Source organism: Mustela nivalis (assembly GCF_964662115.1).
Source record: "Mustela nivalis genome assembly, chromosome: 12".
Classification (NCBI taxonomy): Eukaryota; Metazoa; Chordata; class Mammalia; order Carnivora; family Mustelidae; genus Mustela; species Mustela nivalis.
The window spans coordinates 41,129,665-41,151,850 of record NC_139031.1 but is presented as its reverse complement, the minus strand read 5'-3'; the positions used below and the strand labels follow the sequence as shown (position 1 = coordinate 41,151,850).

The 22,186-nt window shown below is 37.8% G+C and overlaps 1 protein-coding gene across 3 annotated transcripts in view; it reads right to left on the bottom strand.

The window, feature by feature from the left end:
* Positions 1-22,186, bottom strand: part of DPY19L1 (dpy-19 like C-mannosyltransferase 1) — a 93,742-nt gene that overhangs the window by 68,517 nt on the left and 3,039 nt on the right. For all 3 annotated transcript variants that reach the window (XM_082692475.1, XM_082692476.1, XM_082692477.1), the window contains exons 2-4: positions 6,053-6,077; positions 5,332-5,419; positions 1,590-1,727 (exon numbers count right to left, since the gene is read on the bottom strand). In XM_082692475.1, the coding sequence (XP_082548601.1) occupies positions 1,590-1,727; positions 5,332-5,419; positions 6,053-6,077 (251 nt within the window). The remainder of the gene's footprint in view (positions 1-1,589; positions 1,728-5,331; positions 5,420-6,052; positions 6,078-22,186) is intronic.

The window sequence follows — 22,186 nt, the reverse complement described above, 5'->3', positions numbered from 1 at the left end:
AGATTTAATTTCTCCAGATGTGAATAGGTAACAGCATTTCTATACAGAAAGAATACACACAGATCACACACAAAGTTGAAAGGCAAACAAAAAGCTGGGGGGAAAATGTTTACCCATATAGCACAGTATTAATATCCAGCATGTAATAAATGAGGTCTTACTCTCTCCTTAAATAGAAATATAGACAAAGGGCATAAGCAAGCAATTACTTTTAAAATTTCAAATGTATTTTTAATTTATAGCATTGAATTAAATACATATATACACAAATATATAGCAATGAACAATGGATTTTTTTGTCTACCAAATTGGCAGGGATTCAGGGAAATAAGCATTTTCAAATTACACTGCCAATGGTAACTTTGATTAGTATAACCTATCTAGAAAGCATTCTGGCAACACATACCAAAATCAGTATATATTCTGTTGAACTAAATATAGTTCCACATCAACAAATTTATAGTTTAAAAAGCATAAGGCTATGTATAGAAATTTAGTTTCAAGGATGCTTATGGCAGCTCTAGAATATTTTAGAAGTTGAAAACAATGAACATTTTCACAAAAGATGGACTAAATAAACAATAGAAGACTGTATAAATAGCCACTAAAACTGATCCTGAGGAAGAAAAGATGACACAAGACTGTTAAAAATATTCTAAAAGACAAAAAAATCACTTATAAAAAAAATATTTGCTGTGTGATCCCATTTCTGTAGCAGTAAATGTGTACACAGTCATAGAAAGTACTCAGTAAACAGTACATGAGTGAACCAATACTTCACCTTGGTGGTTATTTATTTGTCTCTATTTCCTCTATCTCCATCTCCTCATTAATCAATTGGCTTACTCACTGATCTAGACGGACACAGGACTTCTCTCATTCAATGGGAAATGCCTGAGAGCCCCGATAGATAAGTCGAGGTACTGAGCCTGGGCTTGAGATCCCCAGGGACCAAGGCAGCCAGGGCTCTGGCACGAGGACGTGCTGTCCAGCAACATCAGTAAGCTAAGAAGGGGGAGTCACGGGGACAGTGTGTTAACAGATGACCCTCCTATCAAGTCAGGGAGGATCTGGCTGAAGAAGTCACCTCTCAGCTTGGCCCTGGAAAATGCTTACGGATGTGTCAAATTAGGGCAGGGATGGTAAACGAGAGGCCAAAAAAGTTACTGATATCACTGGCTTCCTCCCTCACCTCCTGGGTGAATCCCCTTTCCCCCACTCCACCCAAAAAAGAGCATTCAATTAAGTGAAGAATCCCAGAGAGGGAAGAAACGTTATTTGGCAAATGACATGTAATGGTGCTTCCTTGCTATAATCTCTACAAACACACCAAATCTAGATAGTTTTTAAATTTTCTAGACCATGCAATCGTAATGGTTTCCATGAAATCAGTTAAAGCCCACCAAAATTAATGTCTTTTCTCCATACTCCTTTCCAAGAAAACAGACACATCTTTCTTTAAAAATGAGGTGAAATATATTGAAATACATCTCACATTTAGAATCAGTATTTAATGCAATAACACTTTTAAAAAGTAAAAACAAAACAAAACAAAACAAAAAACCCACACAATTGAAAAAGTGACTTACCTCAGGGTAAAGATTGAACCTTTTCAATGTGTTAATAACAAGGGGGTATTCAGTCAGCTTATCATTCATAATCATCCATACTCCATTCAAAAATGAAGGTGCTTCCACGATAGTCTTAAAGTAGGAATAATACAGTCCCTGAAACAAGCATATGTTATAGTTATAATTAAAACTCATAATTTCTATGCCTCTTACCAGCTTAAAAAAATTAAATACACTGTTTTTGAAAAACAAAGCAATCAAGCAAATAAGAGCTACAGTTATTCTCATGGTGTTTGATCACTAATAGAATCTTGGGTTATAAAAAAGAACTACGTATTTTAGAATAACCTTGTCTTAATTAAAATAATTGAACTCAAAATATCTTCAAAAAGAGTTTCAACGTTTAAAAGTAATATACAGGGGCACCTGGGTGGCTCAGTGCATTAAGCCTCTGCCTTTGGCTCAGGTCATGATCTCAGAGTCCTGGGATCAAGCCCTGCATCGGGATCTCTGCTTAGCAGAGAGCCTGCTTCCCCCTTCCCCTCTGCCTTCTTCTCTGCCTACTTGTGATCTGCCTCTCTCTCTCTCTCTCAATCTGTTAAATAAATAAATAAATAAATAAAATCTTTTTTAAAAAAAGTAATATACATAACTCAGACAACATATGTAACTTAAGAAAACTCCATATCCCTACTAATTTAAGTGTTAGAAAAGGCTATCTTAAGAACAGGGCAAGTGAGTGGTTTACTATGGAACTTAAGTTACTGGGATCCAAGAAACCTCCCCTAGCCAAAAATGTTTCCCCCTACAACCCATTATGAATCCCCAAAATGGTGTTATCAGTCATCCTTCCTCCAGATTTACATGTAAAAATCCAAATATATTAGGAAGGCTACATGTTAATATATTACATGTAAGTTACATTCAGATGCCAACTAATTTTACAGACTATTTTCCTTCCTTCCAGCTCAGAATAAGGTAAAAACCCTGGAGGACTGGGGCTGTGTGAATCAGGGAGGAGTGCAGTAGCGGTACTCTCATTATGAGGGAATTCAGACAGATATTAAGATTGGAATAATGCATGGATCAAAAAAATCAACAAGTACTAGTACTTGCTCCCCTTGTGAGGGGGTAAGCGGCAGAACAGGGTTCGACAGATGAACACAAAAAACAAACTTCACCTTCTGTACAGTGTTGCCTAGAGCTGCACTAGTAGCCAGCATCCATCAGCTGTCAAACTCCACACTGGATTTAAGGCTCATCAATATGAAAGCGATTTGCATACCCAATATTTATTGAAAAGGAAAAAAATGGTTCTTGATATTAAGATGTTTAGCTTTCCTATCACTATTTTTAAAAATATTTCCAACTGTATTAGGTTGAATAATATCTCCCTGAATTTCATATCCACTGGGAACCTGGGAATATGAACCTATGTGGAGCAAGTTCTGGCAGATGTAGTCAAATTAAAATGAGGTCATCTAATATAAATGGTATCCTTATAGTAAGAGGGAAATTTAAACACAGAAACAATGGGAAAAGTGCCCCATGAAGACAGCGGCACAGCTTGGAATGATAGCATTTCCGATGCCACCCAGGGCACACCAAGGATTGCCAGGAAGCACAAGAAGCTAGGAAGAGGCAAGGAAGGATTCTCCCTAGAGCCTTCAGTGAGAACACAGTCCCGCCAACACTTTGATTTCAGACTTCTAGCCTCCAGAACTCTGAAAGAATAAATCTCTGCTCTTTAAGCCACCTGGTTTATGGTATATTTGTTACGGCAGCTGTAGAAAACCACCACAACATATCTTGTTTCATAGGTTTGTTTTGGAATCATGTAAACATCTTATTTAATTGTAAAATGAAAATTTTTAAGTCCCTAAATATCAAAATAAAAATAAAATAGAGAAATTAACTATCAAATTAGAAGAAGATTTCAAGTAACTTTAAGATACAGTAATTCTACTGTACATCCCTAATGGCACATATCCCAAAGTCAAAAAGGAATGCAAGAAAGTTTTAAAATGTTTTCAATCATCTTAGTTTTAATAATCTTTGGTACTTTTATTTCACAAAAATAAGTAATATGAAACCAAGATTCTTGGGCTAATAGTAGATACAAATTTAAAACAAAGTAAAAACCACTTAATCCTAAATTTGAATTGACCCTAGGAACAACACAGGTTTGAACTACACAGCTCCACGTACACCTTGACTTTTTTCAATAAATAGAGTAGAGTACTACAAATTTATTTTCTCTTCCTTATGATTTTCTTAATATTTTCTTTTCTATGCCTTACTTTGTTGAAAGAATATAGTATACAGATAACATAAAAAATATGTGTTAACTTACTGTTTATGGTATCAGCTTTTTGTCAATAATACACTATTAACGGTTAAATCTGGGAAGAGTCAAAAATTATACATGGATGTTGGACTGCACGGGGGTCAGCACCTCTAACCCCTTGTTGTTTTAAGGGTCAAATGTAGTAGCAATAAAGACCTCCAGCACCAAATTTGTGGTATCTGGATACCATCTGCCACTGAAAGGAATTGGGGCTCCTTGGAAAATGGTAGGATTCCAGGTCTATAGAAAAAATGTCCTAATAGTACTAGAAAGTAAGAAAGCTATAGAATACTAGTGAGGTCATGTCAAAAGGACACAGAGTCAATTGCAAAGGCTCTCGTCAGCTAAAGACAGGTAAGTTCACAAAACATGCTAAAATCCATTAGATAATAATGATAGAATCTGAAAGAAGGTACTCAATTGGTTACCAGAAGAAAATGCTAGGAAACCAACTCATTTTTCCAAAAAGTGGTAAATAAAAAGAAAAAAATCAAATATTGACCTCTCATACCTGTACAAATTATACATCATAGAAACCAAATAAATATTACGGGAAAATTCTTCTTTATAGAATAACTGCAGTTAACAAATAGAGGGGAAAAATAATAGAATAGATAATTATCATTTGGTAATCTTAATGAATTACCTGATCTAGGCTGATGGCTAGGCTATAACAGAAGGACCAACATGACAATACCTAATGCCACTGATCAATCTTGACATCACAGAAAGTGAGACAATCAGATGTGGTGTGCCTCTTTGTATGGTGCAATAAATGCACATTACTTATGAAATATTCCTGCCCACCCCCCCCCAAAAAAATTGAACTTTCAGCTATCAAGTCTTTTATCTACCAATTTTCAGGGAACTTTGGACAGTGGACATAATAAATAACATAAATTACTACGGGTAATTCTATAAGACAAATAACCTGGACTCTTCCATAACTAAATAGTAAAACAATAAAAACAGGAAGTGGAATTTATAGATTAAAAGACTTGAGAAAAACATCAACTAGATGAAATGTACAGACATGGTTTGAATCCTGATTCCAGACTACAAACACATCAATATAAGAAGAAAAAATAATGCCAATTAAACAGTGGCTGACACATAACGATATTAAGAGATCACCGTTCATTGTTTTCAAGTGTGCCAACAGTACTGTAGGTAATAAAAAATTCTTTTCTTTTGAGATACATACAAAAGTATTTACTGATGAAATGATGATGTCTAAGGTCTCCTATGTGTGGAGGTGCATACGAAGGAAAAATGGCTGTGTCACCGGTTGTTGAAGCTGCGGAATGGGCAAGGGGAGGTGTCTACTCTTTCTTTTTTCAAACTTCTTTGAAAATTTCCATTAGAAAATGCTTAAAAGTTTTTAGATCCCAAAAATATCACATAAAAACTAACCATTTCAGTGCGAAAAGCCATCTCCCTTTCCAATGTTGAGAGGTGAGAAAAGTGACGATCATTTTCAAAGAGGTGTGTTATATGGCTCCTGTAAAAACAAAAGGGTGACAGACCAAGTGTTGATGCTTATACTAAGTATTATTTTTAAAAGAAACTCTAAGAGCAAAAATAAAGGTATCTAGAAACTTGCACATAATTTTGTAATAAAATTCAAATACAGTGGTATCTGTATCTATTTTTCCACTCTGTCGTAACATTCCATTAAAATTTCTAATAGAAAACACATTCACATGAGATCTTAAAATTAGAATGAAACAGAATAACAATAATTTAAGTCAAGTACAATAAAATTATAAATTGAACTATAAATGTCATTGGGTTACCATCTCCGAAATGTCTGATTAATGAAATTCATATTTCACTCTATCCTGAAGATTAAAAAAATTAATCTTCCTCTCAACATGAACACTATATTAATGTTAAGTGAAATAGAGTCTCAAATATAACCTCTTTAATAATGGATCTCTTTTTTTATTAAAAAATTACATTATTCTGACCTTGATTTATCAATTAAACTACTTCTTCAGACTATTGTGTTGCATGTAATAATATATATTCACCCTTATCATCCTGAAATTATTTCTTTATATATACAAGAAATTGCTTCGGTGAGTTGTAAACATCTGCATAAAATACACCAGAGGAAAAAAAACAATCTTACCAGTGCAACATTGCTGCAAAGGCAGCTGAAAGAAAAAAAAAGAAATTTAAATTAGTATACTAGCATAAAGAAATGTTTTCACTTTATGGAAAAGCATTATAAAGATAAGCATTTGGGATATGTGATGTTGGACTCTTAGCAACTGGGGAAAGAGAGTGACTTTGAAAGAAACTCCAGGGCTAGGTTTAAAATCCAAGAGCTTGGTCTATAAAAGAATTAGGCATATATCTACAAATTTCATTTATTCAGTCATTCAACAAAATGGGGGCCTACTATTTGACAAAAACTACACAAGAAAACCTCAGATGGAAACTTCCACAAATAGCACTGCCACAGGGACAGAACCAGCAGTGAAAGGTAACTCTAGAATAAAGAAATATGGTGACCTCAGGGCACAGGACTGGGGATGAATAAAACGAGAGCTTACAACTTTTTGTATATTGTTGCAATATCTGGATTTTTATGATAAACTTTCCTATTTTTTTTTTAAACAAATGTAGAATTAAATAAAAACAAGAGATGGAGGGGTTGTTGACGCAAAACAAGCAAACATTTTAGAATCTCTAAAAGTAGAGGCCAAGTTAGGACAGCTGCCCAGGAAACACACTCTTCACAGGGAAGAAAGTGCTTTGTGGAATAAACAGTTTTTACTGTTATATACTTTTTTACATCTTGTAAAAGCTCAAAAGATTATAGATTAGCATACAGGCAGGCAACACAAGTTTTAATGTCAAGGAATGCAGAGAGTAGGAGCATTGATCGATATCTTAAAGACAAGATGGTTTTCCTTTAGGCTACTCATTTACAAAGCAGGTGTATAATGTATGTGTGGCAGGCCATAAATCAGGCTTTTGGTTTAAACCAAGTTTATGTATAGTTATGCTGACTTAGAAAGAAATCTAAAATGACTTCCCTTATATCTCAGGCCTTTAGAGTTTTTTTTTTTTCTCTTATCAGGGTAAAAGGAAGAAAGAAAAGGTAAGGAAGAGAAAACAAGGTAATAATAAAATCAGTCTCATAGGAAAATCAATAGTTGCTTTCTGTCCAAGTAAAAAGAATGTACTAAGAAGAATCCAGAAAATACCAATTTTCTTATGCCACAAGATTCATCTTATTGCAGGCTTCTGATTAAATAACTAATAAGGAACTGAAGTATGAAAATGCTCTTAGAAATGAAAACCAGTCTGGAACTTATTGCCTTTATTCTTAAAGAAATATTTACATATATATATATATTTTTTTTTAATATTTTATTTTTTTATTTGACAGAGATCACAAGTAGGCAGAGAGAGAAGTGGGAAGCAGGCTCCCTGCTAAGCAGAGAGCCCGCTGCAGGGCTTGATCCCAGGACCCTGGGATCTTGACCTGAGCCAAAGGCAGAAGCATTAACCCACTGAGCCACCCAGGCAGCCTGTAGTATTTATATTTTTAAAAATTAAAAAATACACTCTACCTAGGAGATCTTAATGGTTATACAAGACAAAAGTTACTCTTTCTAGATCACTACAACTGCAAATATTTAACCATGTTTGTCATTTGACATTTGCTTATATATGGTACTTTGAGCTTTCAAAATTTTGATTTTTTTTGTTGTCGTTGTTGCCAAATTTACCATCCATTTCCTTTTTGGTTTCTGCCTTTAAAGACTTAACCCTGCAATAATGAAGTTTGGGCTTTATTTTCTCAATAATCTATCATGTTCTGAATAAATCAATCTCCTCTCATAAAATGTAAATGCCATCTTTATCATACATAACACTTGACACAAATACTTTGGTAATCCTTTTGAGATTATAATTGGGATTTCATTTATAATTTGGAAAGAATCTACACAATGACAGTAGGAATCCATATGTTTATAACCATAAACATGGTATATACCTTCAATTATTCAACTCCTTTTTCCATTGCCTTGACAAAATCTTATCAGTAGAATTAATATAGTTATTACAGTTTATTCATATTGTCTTTCTTGTAAGCTTAATCAACATTTTTCCTACTAAGATCCATGAAATCTTTTTTATACTTTATTAGATGCTGTTAATGTATTTATTTTTGACGTATACTTATTTTGCAATGTACTTGTTTTACTCATTTACTAAACTATCATTAATTCTTACAGTTTTTTGGTTTATCATCCTCAATCCTCTATTTTGAACGATATTACTTAAAAATGATATTTTTGCTCCTATTTTATAATTTTGCTGTTGGTTTCTTCTCATTTGACAACAGTAATACATTTCTAGAATAATACTAAGTAATTCTGGTAAAAGAATGCATCAGGTCTTCTACTAAATTTAAGGGCAATGCATTTCACATATGCTTTTAAATTAGACTTTAACCTTCACAATTCCAGAGTGATAAATAGGATTTCTCAAGGCCATCACCTCTGTAGTACCTCAGAATACCACAATTCTGCAGAAGAACAAAGGCACCAAGTGGCTTTTGGTGCCTTCCTTAAATGCAATAGCTCAAGCACTAAACAATTCTTAGAGTTCCGGGCTTTTGAATGGAACTCTTTCACAGCCTCCAGGGTCAATTCATAACCTGCCCAGTAGTTTTAATTTCTTTGTTCATTTCAATTTAGTAGTAATAATAATAAAGCAGCTAACATTTGCATTCTTATTACATGCCAGATACTTTTTAAATACTTTACCAGAACTAACTTGAGTAACTTGTGTAATCTAAGTGGGCGGACAGAGAAAGGGAAGTTGATCAAGGACAAGAAGTCTTACAAGAAAGCCTTACACTGCATGGGCCCTTGAGGAGAATGGGGTGGAGGGTGGGGGGGCAGTGGAAAGACAAAAGCCAGGCTTCCCCTTACCATAAACTGTCTTATTCCCCTTTTTCTCCCCCCTACCTTAAGATAAAAGGGAGGGAAAGTTGCAATTCATCTATTGTTAGAAACAGTATGTTTTACAGAAACTACCAAGTTTTATATATAAATGTAGAGGGGCACCCGAGTGGCTCAGTCAGTTAAGCGTCTGCCTTCAGCTCAGGTCATGATCCCAGGGTGTTGGAACAGAGTGCCACATCCGGCTCCCTGTTCAGCAGGGATCCTGCTTCTCCCTCTGCTTGCTGCTCCCCCCTGCTCACGCTCTCTCTAAAAAAAAAAATAAAAATAAATTTTAAAAAAGGAAAGAAAAAGTAGAGTTATGGGGTGCCTGAGTGGCTCAGACTGTTAAGCATCCTACTCTAGATTTCAAGTCAGGTCATGATCTCGAAGTCATGAGATCAAGCCCTGTACAGGGCTCCGTGCTAAGCATGGAGCCTGCTGAAGATTCTCTCTCTCTCTCCCTTTGCCCTTCTCCTCCTCTCTCCCTGCCCCCTCAAAGAGAAAAACACATTAGCTACACTTTAATTCAAAATTGAAGTAAGTACATGTGTGTATATCTATATGTCATTTGAAAACAAAAGCCCCAGTGAAGCAGATACAGCCTTGTGAGCATATAATTTAAGCATAAAGACATAAAATGACAAAAAAAAATTCCTAACGGCACCCCTAGAGCTTTTCTTGCTTCCTTGCCTACAGAAAAGATTATAAACGATTTTCTCTAAATTTAGTCCAGTGATTACCAACCCCATCTAGTCTTTTGTGAGTGTAATAAAATTGATAATCCCTTTTTCTATTTTAATACATGTTATTTTTTGTCATTCTAAGGGACTGTAGTAAATATAGCATTTTTTGTTTGTTTTAATCAGAACATTACAAAAACAAAAACAAAAACCCAACACCGAAATTTCAAAAATCTAAGCCTATCCCATAAGAAAAAAAGCATTCAAGGAAGGAAGATTTGCTCTGTAATCTAATTCAAAAGACTGCAATCCTATGGCTGAGAATTCTGAAAGGTTCTTAACGTTTTGCTGGAAGCACCTAAATAACCAACACTCTGAAACTAAACTAGACACTCCTTCCACTTTTTGATTAAAGAAATTTTGTACCAGATTGTATGTCACAATGTATCGATTTTCAGTTTCATGGGATGAACAGCCTCTCCACTGAAAATTGTTTTCTTCCTGTTATTAGAATCTCCTTTAAACAAACTAGAATGTAACTTCCTGAGGACAGAAACAATGTTTGCCGAAAAGTTATACTATAGTATTTAGCACAAAGCTGAGCACAGAGCTCAATTCAAATGTTTGCTGAATTAATGGACACAACCTGATAAAATTAAGGAGGAAAATGAAATAATCTAAATCATGTCTTTTCCTCTGGATGGCCCAACACCAGGAAGTACAGTACATTGGGAGAATAGGGAGGGGATGCCTCCTGCCCCTACCCCAATGCCTGGCCCACAGTGGTCAGCAGCAGGAGGTGTGAGGACCTATTTTATATTTCTATTTTAGCCAGAGGCTTCCATTGAAGTTAAACAATAACTTTGTTGTTTAACCCTTAAACTGTCCCTGCTCCCCTTCCCCACAATGGCCTTAAAAACAAGTCCTGGAAACCAGCTCCAGGTGTGGAGGCCAAGAAAAACAAGGCTGTACCCACCTGGAGTCTAGCCCTGACGTAAGTACAGCCATGTTGGCAAAGCAAAAGCTGGCACCTTGCTCTGTAAGAGTGGGTTAGCTTAAGAATGGCCATCCTGAAGGCCAGGAAGCCGTTTTACTGAGTGTCCCTAACCAGCCCATAGGGCGCATGGAACTTGAGATAAGAAAAAGTAGCTAAAACCTAAGAAACAACTTAATCATATACCACCACCAGGGCGGTTAGGTGATGGCACCACAGGGACCAGACATTAAAGAAAAACAAATAGTTAACTTGCAAAGATCACAATCCTGCAAGACAGGAGTCTCCCTTGGTTTGCAAATGTCCTGGTGATTTACAACAAAAAGGGCTATCTCTTCAATGGCCCAATTTCCAGAGACAAAGGGCTCAGTTCCTCAAGGCCTAAGGTCACCCTCCCCACCATAAAACTGAGGCAGAAGGAAATGTAAATAAAGTTAAATTTCTTCTAAACCTAAATCTCACTTAACCGCCAGAATGGCGCCAGGGTGATGCTGGGGTGGCAAAAGTTTAAACAAAGTTAAACTGTCAAAGTGGGGCGGCACAAGATATGTATGTAGCCATGAAGAAGTGCCTTGAAAATGCTTATATAAACCCTTGGCTTTGAGTGCTGGGGTCTTTGTTGAAACCCGCTGCACTGGGCAGATACTTGGACCCCAGCTAACTGGAAATAAACCTCGCTGTGTGACTTGCATTATCAAGAGTGTTCTCTGTCTAATTGAGGGGTGGTCGACTCCGTACCCTAACAGAGGGAAGGCAGGAGGAACAGAAAAGAAGTGGGAGAGGGGGCTTTTCCATAGGTTCCACTCAATCTTCAAGGGGTCCTAAACCCTATTCCCTCTCCACCCAGCACCCAAACCCTTCCTGCACTCACCTCCTCTGCCAGCATCCTCCCTTCCCTCAAGTTGCCCCTCCTAAGAAGATGACTCTGAAGTCTTGGGCTTCTTTGTGGCTAACCCGCACACTGCCATCAGGATTGCTGGAAAGTAGTGCCCCCTGTGATTTACATTTTTAAGATACCCAACTCAGTTTCATGCACTCTAGGGCTAGAGACCCACTGCCCTTTCTTTCTTTCTCTTCCTCAAGGGAGGAAAGCAAGAACCACAAAACCAAGGGGGGCTGCCTCTCCCTTTGCCCTTCTGTGGTAACCCCAGAGGAGACTCGCCCGCAACTGCAGCCAGCAACAGGCATTCCTGATAAGGACCGCGCTATCCCATCCAGGTTACGTTTTGCCCTTATGTGTGTACTTCCTAAACCAGTATTTGACTTGAAATTCAGAGCATCTTCACCAACTCTCTCATTTGATTCTCACACAGCCTTGGGGGTATTTATTCCTTTTTTACAAATGGAAAACTGGACCTTCGAGGGGTCATTTCCCCCAAAGGCACAAAGCTAATAAATGGCAAGAACCACCTGGAGATGGTTCTAATTCAAAACCTCCATTTTTTTCCACTGGGGAAGAACTGCCTCCTCTCCCACATGGGCATTTGATGACCTCGTCTTGTAACAATATTTATATGGAAAAATATATTCTAAGTCCAAAATGACTTGTGAAATTTAATATATTTTATTCCTAAATTGAGGTTAATCCATACTTAAAGCATTCTAAAGAGTTTTAGCCTTTCTAACTCTCAAGTGACAAATGACAAAAAGAGGTTAAGGATCCTCCCCTTAAATCTATTGGACAAGGTTTCCAAGTCAACCTTGACAAGTTTACTCAACCTCTTCCTAATATTACTAGTCATTTTTTATTTCTCAAGGATCTATTCAGAGTCTAAGAGTTTCTTTCCAAATGGAAAGGACACCAGTAAATAGTCTTCTTGTTCCCCATCATCCTAGAGAATGAAGTCAATTTCTAAGTGTACAGGTTTAAGCGTCTCATCCCCCTCTTTGAAAAGTTCCATGGCTTCCCATAGCTAGACCATGGAGCCCACATTCTAGTCAACTTCCAGTTAATCCGCACCACACACCCTTCCTGCCCTCTGCACTGGACAACCATTCCCTAAAATACCACATGTTTTATGAGGCTACGCCTTTGCTTCTGCCGGTAAACTCCTATTTCATCCTTCAAAGTCACAGGAATTCAAACTTGACATTCTGTGAAGCTTATCCTGCCACCCTAGCTAAAAAACCTTTACTATAGCACCTAAATAGCTAGTCATGCACACAACAGCTTCCTCTGCTAGAATGCAAAGGCCTTGAGGCTGAGCTTGTGTTTAATTCATCTTAATATCGACACCCTTAGCATTATGCCTGGTACCTCACTGGGTTGAAATGTTAAATGATGATCACTGTGTAAGAGAAACTACAGAATGTACCCAACTAAACAAAAACGTACATTCCTAAAGATAATATCTAAGCATTCCAAACTGCTCAAAGGGTTCCCATTACATGTAGGTATATATACTACAATAAAATTAATATTCGAAGAAATCATATTTTCAGTCTATAGTACCTAGAATGAAACAGAGGTCAGTTTCTGTGTAATGAAGCAACAAGTGAAAAGACATTCTGTAGGACCCAATTTAAAAAGGGAAAAGAGTCATGTATACACAAGCTCAGCTCCCATCTTCTTTCTAGCACCTAGAATTTTTGAGAGTTATAAGTGCTCTAAAGTCAACAAGCATCTAAATGCCAACTAGATGCATAATGCATTTTCCTAGAAACCAACAACATTAAAGAAATATTAGCCAACATTAAAAATAAAACCTTTGAGAGATAAGATTTAGGCACATAAAATAATGAGAGAACACATTAGGCACTGAAGCAAAGGGCACAAAGTCTACGAACTGTAAAAAAAAAAAAATCTGAAAAGGCAGATTAGTAGTGACCTTCTCAAGGCAGGTCTATTAAAGTGGGATGGGAGGGAGGGATAGGGCTCAAGATATGATTACCATCTAGGTGAGGATTTATGGTGGGTAGCCAGAAAAGAAGACAGCTACAGGAAAGCCGCATGTGGCCTGGACTCCAACATGGAAAAAAAACAAAAAACAAAAAACCAAACCAAACCAAACAAACAAACAAAAAACTCCCATCACTAATACACAGTACAGAATATAAATGATAAAGGCAATAACAAGACAACATTTACTGAAGGCCTACTCACTACACATACACACACACACACACACACACACACACACACACACACATATAGTGTGCCCGGCTCTTCTCAACCAGTGGGGCCTGGAGTGCTAAGGATGAGAGAACTAGAGTCCCTGGGGCCCAAGAACCTCCAGGCTTTGAAGACACCACTTCCCCACTCCATACCACACAAATATTGTTATTTTCCATGTGTGCCATGATATGAAAAAGGTTGGGAAGCACTGAGCCACTCAATAAAGAACCAAAGCAAGTTTCAGAGATTATATCACCATGCAGTAATACAGAGTCATAGTGGTCTAAACCCTGAGATTGCTTTAGAATCATCAGTGGCACTAAATAAAACTAGAGATACTTAAGAATTAACCCAGAGCCTCTATATCTGAAATTCCAGGGACTTTTTAAAAAAGATTTTATTTATTTATTTATTTATTTATTTATTTATCAGGCAGAGGGGCAGAAGGAGAGGGAGAAACAGACTCACAGCTGAGCTGGGTGCCCCATGCAGGGCTCAATCCCAGGACCCTGAGATCATGACCTGAGCGGAAGGCAGAGATTAAACGACTGAGCCACCCAGGTGCCCCAGGAATTTTTTTTTTTTTAATTCACAAGTGTTTCTGGTATATAGTCAAGGTTCATTATCATTGGTACAAAAATGACTGGAAGAAAATGTAGGTGGTAGTTCACAAAATTTAATGTGAAATCGGCTCTGTGTATTCCAAGTGTCCTCCAGCAGTAATTGTATCACCTGAGAGCTTGTTAGAAATGCAGACTCTCGGGTCCCATCCCAGAAGCCTGACTCCAAATGTACATTTTAACAAGGTCCCTTAGATGATACAGAAACTCTTTTAAGGACAATGTGTCAACACTGACAGCACAGTGAAATCACCTGGGAGCTTTGAACATTTGCTAGGTTTGGCACAGGGGGTGATTCTAATGTTCTCAATGAGAGTTGAGAGTGTTTATCTAGGAGAGGCATATTAAGACTTCATTTGTGGGCCCCCACTCTCAAAGGCCCCGACTCAAAAGCTTTTAATTGGGGCTTGGACATCTACACTTATAGCTATTTTTATTAGGAAAAGGCAAATATTAGTTCAAAAGACACTCCGAAGGAGAAATTATCAAAATCCTAGAGCAGAAAACATGATTAAGAAAGGGAAAAATTTTAAACTAAAAATCAAATCCTTCTTTACTTCCCCTGGCAAGAAAGTCACCCTTAAAAAGAAAATAGGTCCCTGGATTTTTTAAGACTTATAAGTTATTTAGCCTCTCTCAGCCTCATTTTTACCAAATGTGAATAAGCGTTTTTTCCTCAGTTATCTCTTTCCCTTGTACTTAAAAACCTTGTATAGCTACAATTACTACTAATACATCGGACTTCACACTCTCCAAGATGCCTGCCTGGTTATTTTCTGTTTTCATTTTGATCTTCCTGCTCCCTAAACTAAAAGTCTTTGCAGGTTTGGCCCTTTTAATTTGTTTTCTCTTTTGAATGGAGGAAAAAAAGAAATGCACTCAATTTGTTACTAGAGATATTGAGTCCCAAGGACCATGACCGCTTTAAAATTCAGTCATGTATGAAGACACTACTACCAAGCTCTAGAATTCAGGGGTCTATGTGATTATGGCGGCAAGGCTGACTTTTAGTTCATTTGAATCTCCTCCATATATTTGGCATTAACCAAAACAGTACCTTATACATGGAAAAAACTAGGAAGCTCTCAATTACAATGACAATGTCTAATATCTGTTTTTCAGTTGCAGTTTACAGAACACTTTCACATATTAAGTAAAACGATCCAGGAGTCCTCATGAGTCTAATATGACTCTTATTTTCCTAGGAGGTGCAAGGTCACATGCGTGGGACACACTATTACCTGGAGGAAAGCCTGGATTCTATGACTCTGACCACTGATGTCCTTTGAATTAGAAGCTTGGGCATGAAAATGTTAATAAGCACATTTAACCAAAAGAATGCATTCACATATGGAAGGAAATTCTTTAGAAATAATTTAAAAATCAAGGACAAAGTCTTATTTTAAAATGAATATATGAAAACAGAGCATAGAAAATGTATATCACCACCCTCAAAAAGAATATAATTAGGCTTCTAAACAGAGAAATATACAAAGTAAATTTTCACATTTTTAAACATTTATGCATATACATATATTAAAGTAGGGAATACTTAATAGAACAATTACCCGCATATGGGTTTTTACAGCAATAAATTCTAACTTCCTTTAAAATCTTATACTCACATAATGTGAACACAAATATTTATAAATCAAACAGTAACCTACATTACTAATCTTCACAAAGTAGCTTTCTCTTTATTGAAAGAAAGGCATTTCAGTGTTTTAAGTACAAGTAGCTAGATAAATACAGACCCAAAATAATATGCTAGGCCATTAAATGCTTCGGAGCAATCACAGCAAAACTGCAAAACTTTAATAAACCTAATGGAAAAAGCGTAGAAGCTGCAGCTCTTCTTTAGAGGGTAAAAAAAGATCCACACATATACAATATAAACCTAGGCCTATCACATTAGGCAAGAGATTTTAACAAGTTCATTAATCAAGAAATCATTCCGGGGTGCCTGGGTTGCTCAGTGGGTTAAGCCTCTGCCTTCGGCTCAGGTCATGATCTCAGGGTCATGGGATCAACCCCACATTGGGCTTTCTGCTCCGCAGAAGCCTGCTTCCCCCTCTCTCTCTCTGCCTGCCTCTCTGCCTACTGGTGATCTCTCTCTGTGTTAAATAAATAAATAAAATCTTTAAAAACAAAAAATCAAGAAATCATTCCAATCTTCAGGTTATAGAGTCCCCCACAAATTGCAAACTGCCCTTGGATATCCCAAATACCCTATTCCTTAAAGGTTAAGAAAACCATGATATCACTGATTACTATTTTACTCTGTTTTATACTAATGCCAAACAACCAACCAATCCAAAATAATTCAGAATCTAATCATTAAAAAAAAAAAATAGTTAGGAAAAACAAAATGGAAACTAACAGGTTGACCATAAGAATATAACAGAGTGATTCCCCCCAAATAAGCAGAAGCCAGAAAAGTAGTGTTCTTGCCAAGAGAGTTATCAGGTCTTAGAATATAGGAGGTCATCTTCCCATTAGTGTGTCTTTAAAAAAAAAAAAAAAAAAATTAAGTATTCATTTGAGAGGAGGGGGTTTGGGGCCACCAGGGCAGAGAAAGTCCTAAGCAGACAAGGCACTGAGGGCGGAGCCAGACGCAGGGCTTCATCTTGGGACCCTGAGATTTCCAGCTGAAACCTCAGACACTCAAATGCAGCACCCCAGGCACCCTGCATTAATGTTTCTTTGATAGTTTTTGACAGTTGCCTAAAACTATAGATCTGAAACCTACAATTTGACAGATATGCTCAACAAGCCAAGAGACCTTAACTTCGATCTCAGACTTCCCCCTGCGAACTCACTAATGACGTCAGGCCACTCACCTGACCTACTTTACTTTCTTCACATGTAAAATTCCAGTAACTAACATTTCAGTTCTAGATTTTTTATGATATTTCCATGGAGATCAAAGATGACAAAAGAATGAGAAATAAGGTCTTATTTTAAAAAAAAAAAACACACTTTTAAATGTAGTAGAAAACAGTGGCACTGTGCTAGTTACATAAGTTCTTTATGATTATTATTAAAATGTGGAGAAAAGATTCTGAGGTTTGACAACTGAAGCACTGAAAAGCTGCATTACAAAAAGCAGTGATTACTGTTAGGAAGTAATAGACAAATCCGGTGCAGAGCAATAGCATTTTAGGCAAATTTGAGTTGAGTTGTATAAAAATATGACTAAAGCCTCACTCTTCTCAATTATAACAAACTTCCCAAGTTAAAAATCTGTCAAGGTGGCAAGTTTTCAAAAGTAATTGGCCAAGTAATTTATAAACTGTGTTTAAAATACAGTTGGTACTACTATAAACTAGAAGAAAAACTCCCCCCATCCTTGGTCAGTACAATGAATCACAATAGAACTTCTGTGAGTGATCTTGGTGACGAGGTTATTATGTTAACATTTGCTGCTAAAAGTTAAAATTACAAAATGCTGCCCAAGCATTGATCATGTGCAGTGACAGACTTGAAAAACACACCCAGCAACTGGTTACTTTGAAAAGGAAGTCAAACACGAAGGAATATTCTGGACAAACGTGAAGATGTGTGAGCTGCTCGTTTATATATTCAGGGGGAATGTATTCAGGGGTAAATGTATTCGGGAAAGAATAACAATGCTGAAAAAAAATTTTAAAAAATTGTATTGAAGCGGAAAAAAGTTAACAATAGTTGTAGATTTATGTACTCTAAAAATCAATTCTTCCACTTTTAAATTTATTCCTATTCAATGATTCTTGAATTATGAAAGATCATTCATGGAGAACTGATCTTTCCTATGAAATGATACTGCCTTTTATGGAATTAAACAGCAGCATAAAGGTCTTGACCTAGAAATAGATGTAATTTTTACTAACTTTGATGATTAATCCTCTTTAGAATGGTAACCAAAGAAAACTAGCAAACTCATCCCTGGAAGAGTAATGTTCCAATGGTTTGGGCAAAGTATAATCTGATGGCAAAAGATAAACTAGCAAAGCAGGAATTTAGCACTAAAGATGTAAATTATAAAGCCTAAAGCTACCCCGCTTAGAAACGGGCACACAGACATACAGTCTCTGCGATAATGTAAATCTCATTAAGATAAACTTTAAGAAACATTAATACAGTCTAACAGGCTAAGTGTATAGAACTTATAAAAACAGCTATAGTTCAAATTTTAGCAACATCTAAATATGCAAAAATTCCCATTTCATTCACTGGCTTTCCAGGGAAATTACTGGCCCAACATCTATGTATTCCTACACCCTTAGAGCTGATGCTCAGTTGTATCTAAGTGTTTCTTTGAAAGCCATCCCACTAAGATGGCCAGTGGTCCCTGTGTCTTCATAGTTCCTCAGTTTTTTTTTTTTTTGTCCCTTATGCCACCCCAATATGCCCACTTCTTATTCCCATATTTCTATGCATGATCCCTCTTTTCTTTATTTCCCCTAGGAAGGAACAAGAAAGCTAACATTTATTGAATACTAAAGTTGGCGGTTTCTCTGAACTGAGTCCTGGGGCTTCATTTCTTCTTTTGCTATACCCGCCCTAAAAGAAGATGAAATACAGCATAGCAGTTAAGAGCATGAACTCTGAAGCCACATTGCCTGGGTTCAAATCCTGACCCTTCCACATTCTAGGGATGGTCTTGGCCAAGTTATTTAACATCTGTGTGCCCCAAATCTCCTATCTGATAAAACGGGTATTACGATCACAAAGTCATTGTCAGGACTGAGTTAGCAGTGAAATGAGTTTAAGATAAATGAATTAACCTAAAGCCCTTAGAGCTATGCCTGGCACAGAGTAAACCCGAAATCAGTAAAAGATGCTATTATCAATTCCCATTAATTTAATACCACCCAGTTGCTGGTGATGCCCTATTGTGTTTCCATTCTGACATCTTCTCTTAATGCCCCACGGCCCACTTGGCAGTTTTACTTGGACACATCACAAAATGTCTCAAAGGTACCATAACCAGGATAGAATTCTCAATCTTTTCTCTCAAACCTATGCCCTCACCCATGCCCCTCGTCTTCATGATCTCGATTAATGCCACCTTGTTTTCCTGCTTACAGCAACCAAAACCTAGAAATGATTCATAACTCTTCCCTTTCCTTCAATACAAGTCCAATTCATCAGCAATTCGTACCATTTTACTCTCCAAAACAGATCTCAAATCTCCTCCCCTTCATCATAGCCAACCATTCTCTTACAGATCCCCGCCAGAGCCTCCCCTGCATGGTTTCTCTCTGCTCTGCCCTTGTACTCCACAAGCCATTTTCCCAAGAGTAAATTTCTCAAAATAAAAATTAAATCATGCTACTCTCCTATTCAACACTCCTCAGTGGCTTCCCATAATACAAGGAATAAAACCCAAGCTCCTTAAGGAGACCCGGTCCATGCCCCTGTCGTGTAGGACAGGCTAAGCTGTGGCCTACCACAGCAAATGCTGTGTGCCACATCCACACATCCACACTGCACTTCTTCTCTGCTTATAGGGCTCACTTTGAAGGCTACCTCCCCAAAGACTTTTCTGATTCTTAAGCAGGTATCTTCTATTTTTTTTCTATCTCAGCTACTTTTTCTTTCCTCCACTGGACTTACTGCAAGGTAGTATTACTTTTATTTGTCCCTGACCCTTTTAGAATGGAGTTCCATGGAGACAGAGGCTACAGCTGTCTTTTCTTCCATCTTATCCCCCTAAACTAGCATCAGACGTAGTAGGCATTCAGTAATTGGTAAACACGAGTAAAGCTGCAGTTTACATATATTATTTTTTTTTTTAAGATTTTATTTATTTATTTGACAGAGATCACAAGTAGGCAGAGAGGCAGACAGAGAGGAAGAAGCAGGCTCCCTTCCGAGCAGAGAGCCCGATGTGGGACTCGATCCCAGGACCCTGAGATCATGACCTGAGCCGAAGGCAGCGGCTTAACCCACTGAGCCACCCAGGCGCCCCAATATTATTTATTCTTTACCATAACCATGTGGGACATTTATCATCCCCATTTTAAAGATGAGGCAGCCAAGAGTCAGAAATATTAAAGGACCTATAGCTTTTAAGTGGAGAAACAAGATTCAGATTCAGGTCAGTACAGAGATGTCTATGCTACTTCAAAGCCAGTGAGGCCACTAACCATCCCACAATGCACAGGAAAGCTTCCCCCGCCTCCATCCAAACAAAGAATTATTCAATCCAAAATGTCCTCACGGTGCATATGAGAAGCCTTGCCAATAAAGAACCCACTTACAGTAGGGTGAAGTTGCCGTTGACTTTAGGAACCAGACAGGTAACAAACGAGTCAAGTAGGACAGAAGTAAGGGGAAAAACAATAGTTTTCATTACCTGTCTCTTCAGTATTCAGGTTACAATTTTATTATGTTTTGTAGATGACATCTTACCTTGTAGCCTTTCGCCACAGGCATGCTTTATTTGCGAGCTTAACATGCATATTCTTCACTTCCGCCAAAGAAAGGACTCCTTCCATTTCTCTTTGAAACACAGACCCCTCTCCAGTTATCCTTTTCACTACCCTCTTTTGATAACAGACATGGGTACAAAGAACTCTAAACTAACAGCCATATCAGACAAAGAATGGCAACTTACAGCCCCAGGTTTGGGAAAACAACAGAGACTAGGAGAAATGGGCAAACTGGACTGTCTGTGCCCCTGCCTTAAAAGAGGGGAGGGGTACCTGGGTGGCTCCCTCGGTTAAGCATCTGTCTTTGGCTCAGGTCATGATCCCAGGGTTCTGGAATTGAGCCCTGCATTGGATTCCCTGCTCAGAGGGAGCCTGCTTCTCCCTCTCCCTCTGCCTACCACTCTCCCTGCTTGTGCTCTCTCTCTGTGTCAAATGAATAAATAAAATCTTTTTTAAAATTTTTAAAAAATAAGATAAAATAAAATAATAAATAAAAGAGGGGGGCGCCTGGGTGGCTCTGTTAGTTAAGCATCTGCCTTTGACTCAGGTCATGATCCCAGAGTCCTGAGATCAAGCCCCATATCAGAGCAGGGAGCCTGCTTCTTCCTCTCCATCTCCCCGCTTGCTTGTGTTTCCTCTCTCAATATCTCTGTCATAAATAAATTAAATCTTAAAAATAAATAAATTTAAAATATAAATAAAAGACGGGAAGCAAGAAGCACTTAGTACTAGGGGATCGCTGATATGTAGGAATGTCAGCCCCGTGATGCTGGACAGTTTGCTTCTAAGTAGAGGCAGGACATAGGACTTTAAAATTACTGACACTTCCCTCCACCTAACCCTACCCCAGATTCTGACTTAACTGGTCTGATGTGTTGGCTTGGCTATCAGGATTTTTTTAGAGCTTCCAGGTGACTCTAGTCCAGTTTTGCTAAGATTGAGAGCCACCAGTCTAACCCAGGCCTCCCATTTTTACTTATACACAAACTGAGGCTCAGGGAAGCTAAATGCCTTCCTCAGGCCCTGTTTTCTATACCTGTTTTTAACTATACCTAGTTAAAAACAGGTATAGAATCAGAAAACAGTTATTCTAAGGCAGTGTTTTCAAACCATAAGTTTTAATACGATGTCATAAAACTCGAGAGTTAGTAAATGGCATTTATTTTTTAAAAACGACAGAATAGGAAATCAGAGTATACCGCACATTATAGGAGTAAATATTGTTACACGACACTTGTTTCAAGTATACGCACATTTCTGCGTCTCTAAACCCACTCTCTTCCCTTCTCTGCCTTATTCCAGGGCCTACAGAATGCTTCAGCTGGGTCTGTTGCCAGAGGGGTTCCAGTTGGTCAGCCAGTGAGGGGCATGAGCGGGAGAGCAGAGGGTGGGAGGAGAGGATCTGGGGTCCCCCTTCCTGGGAGATACTGCTCCCAGAGCATAGCCCTCCCCAGGGTCAGCTCCTGATGAAGC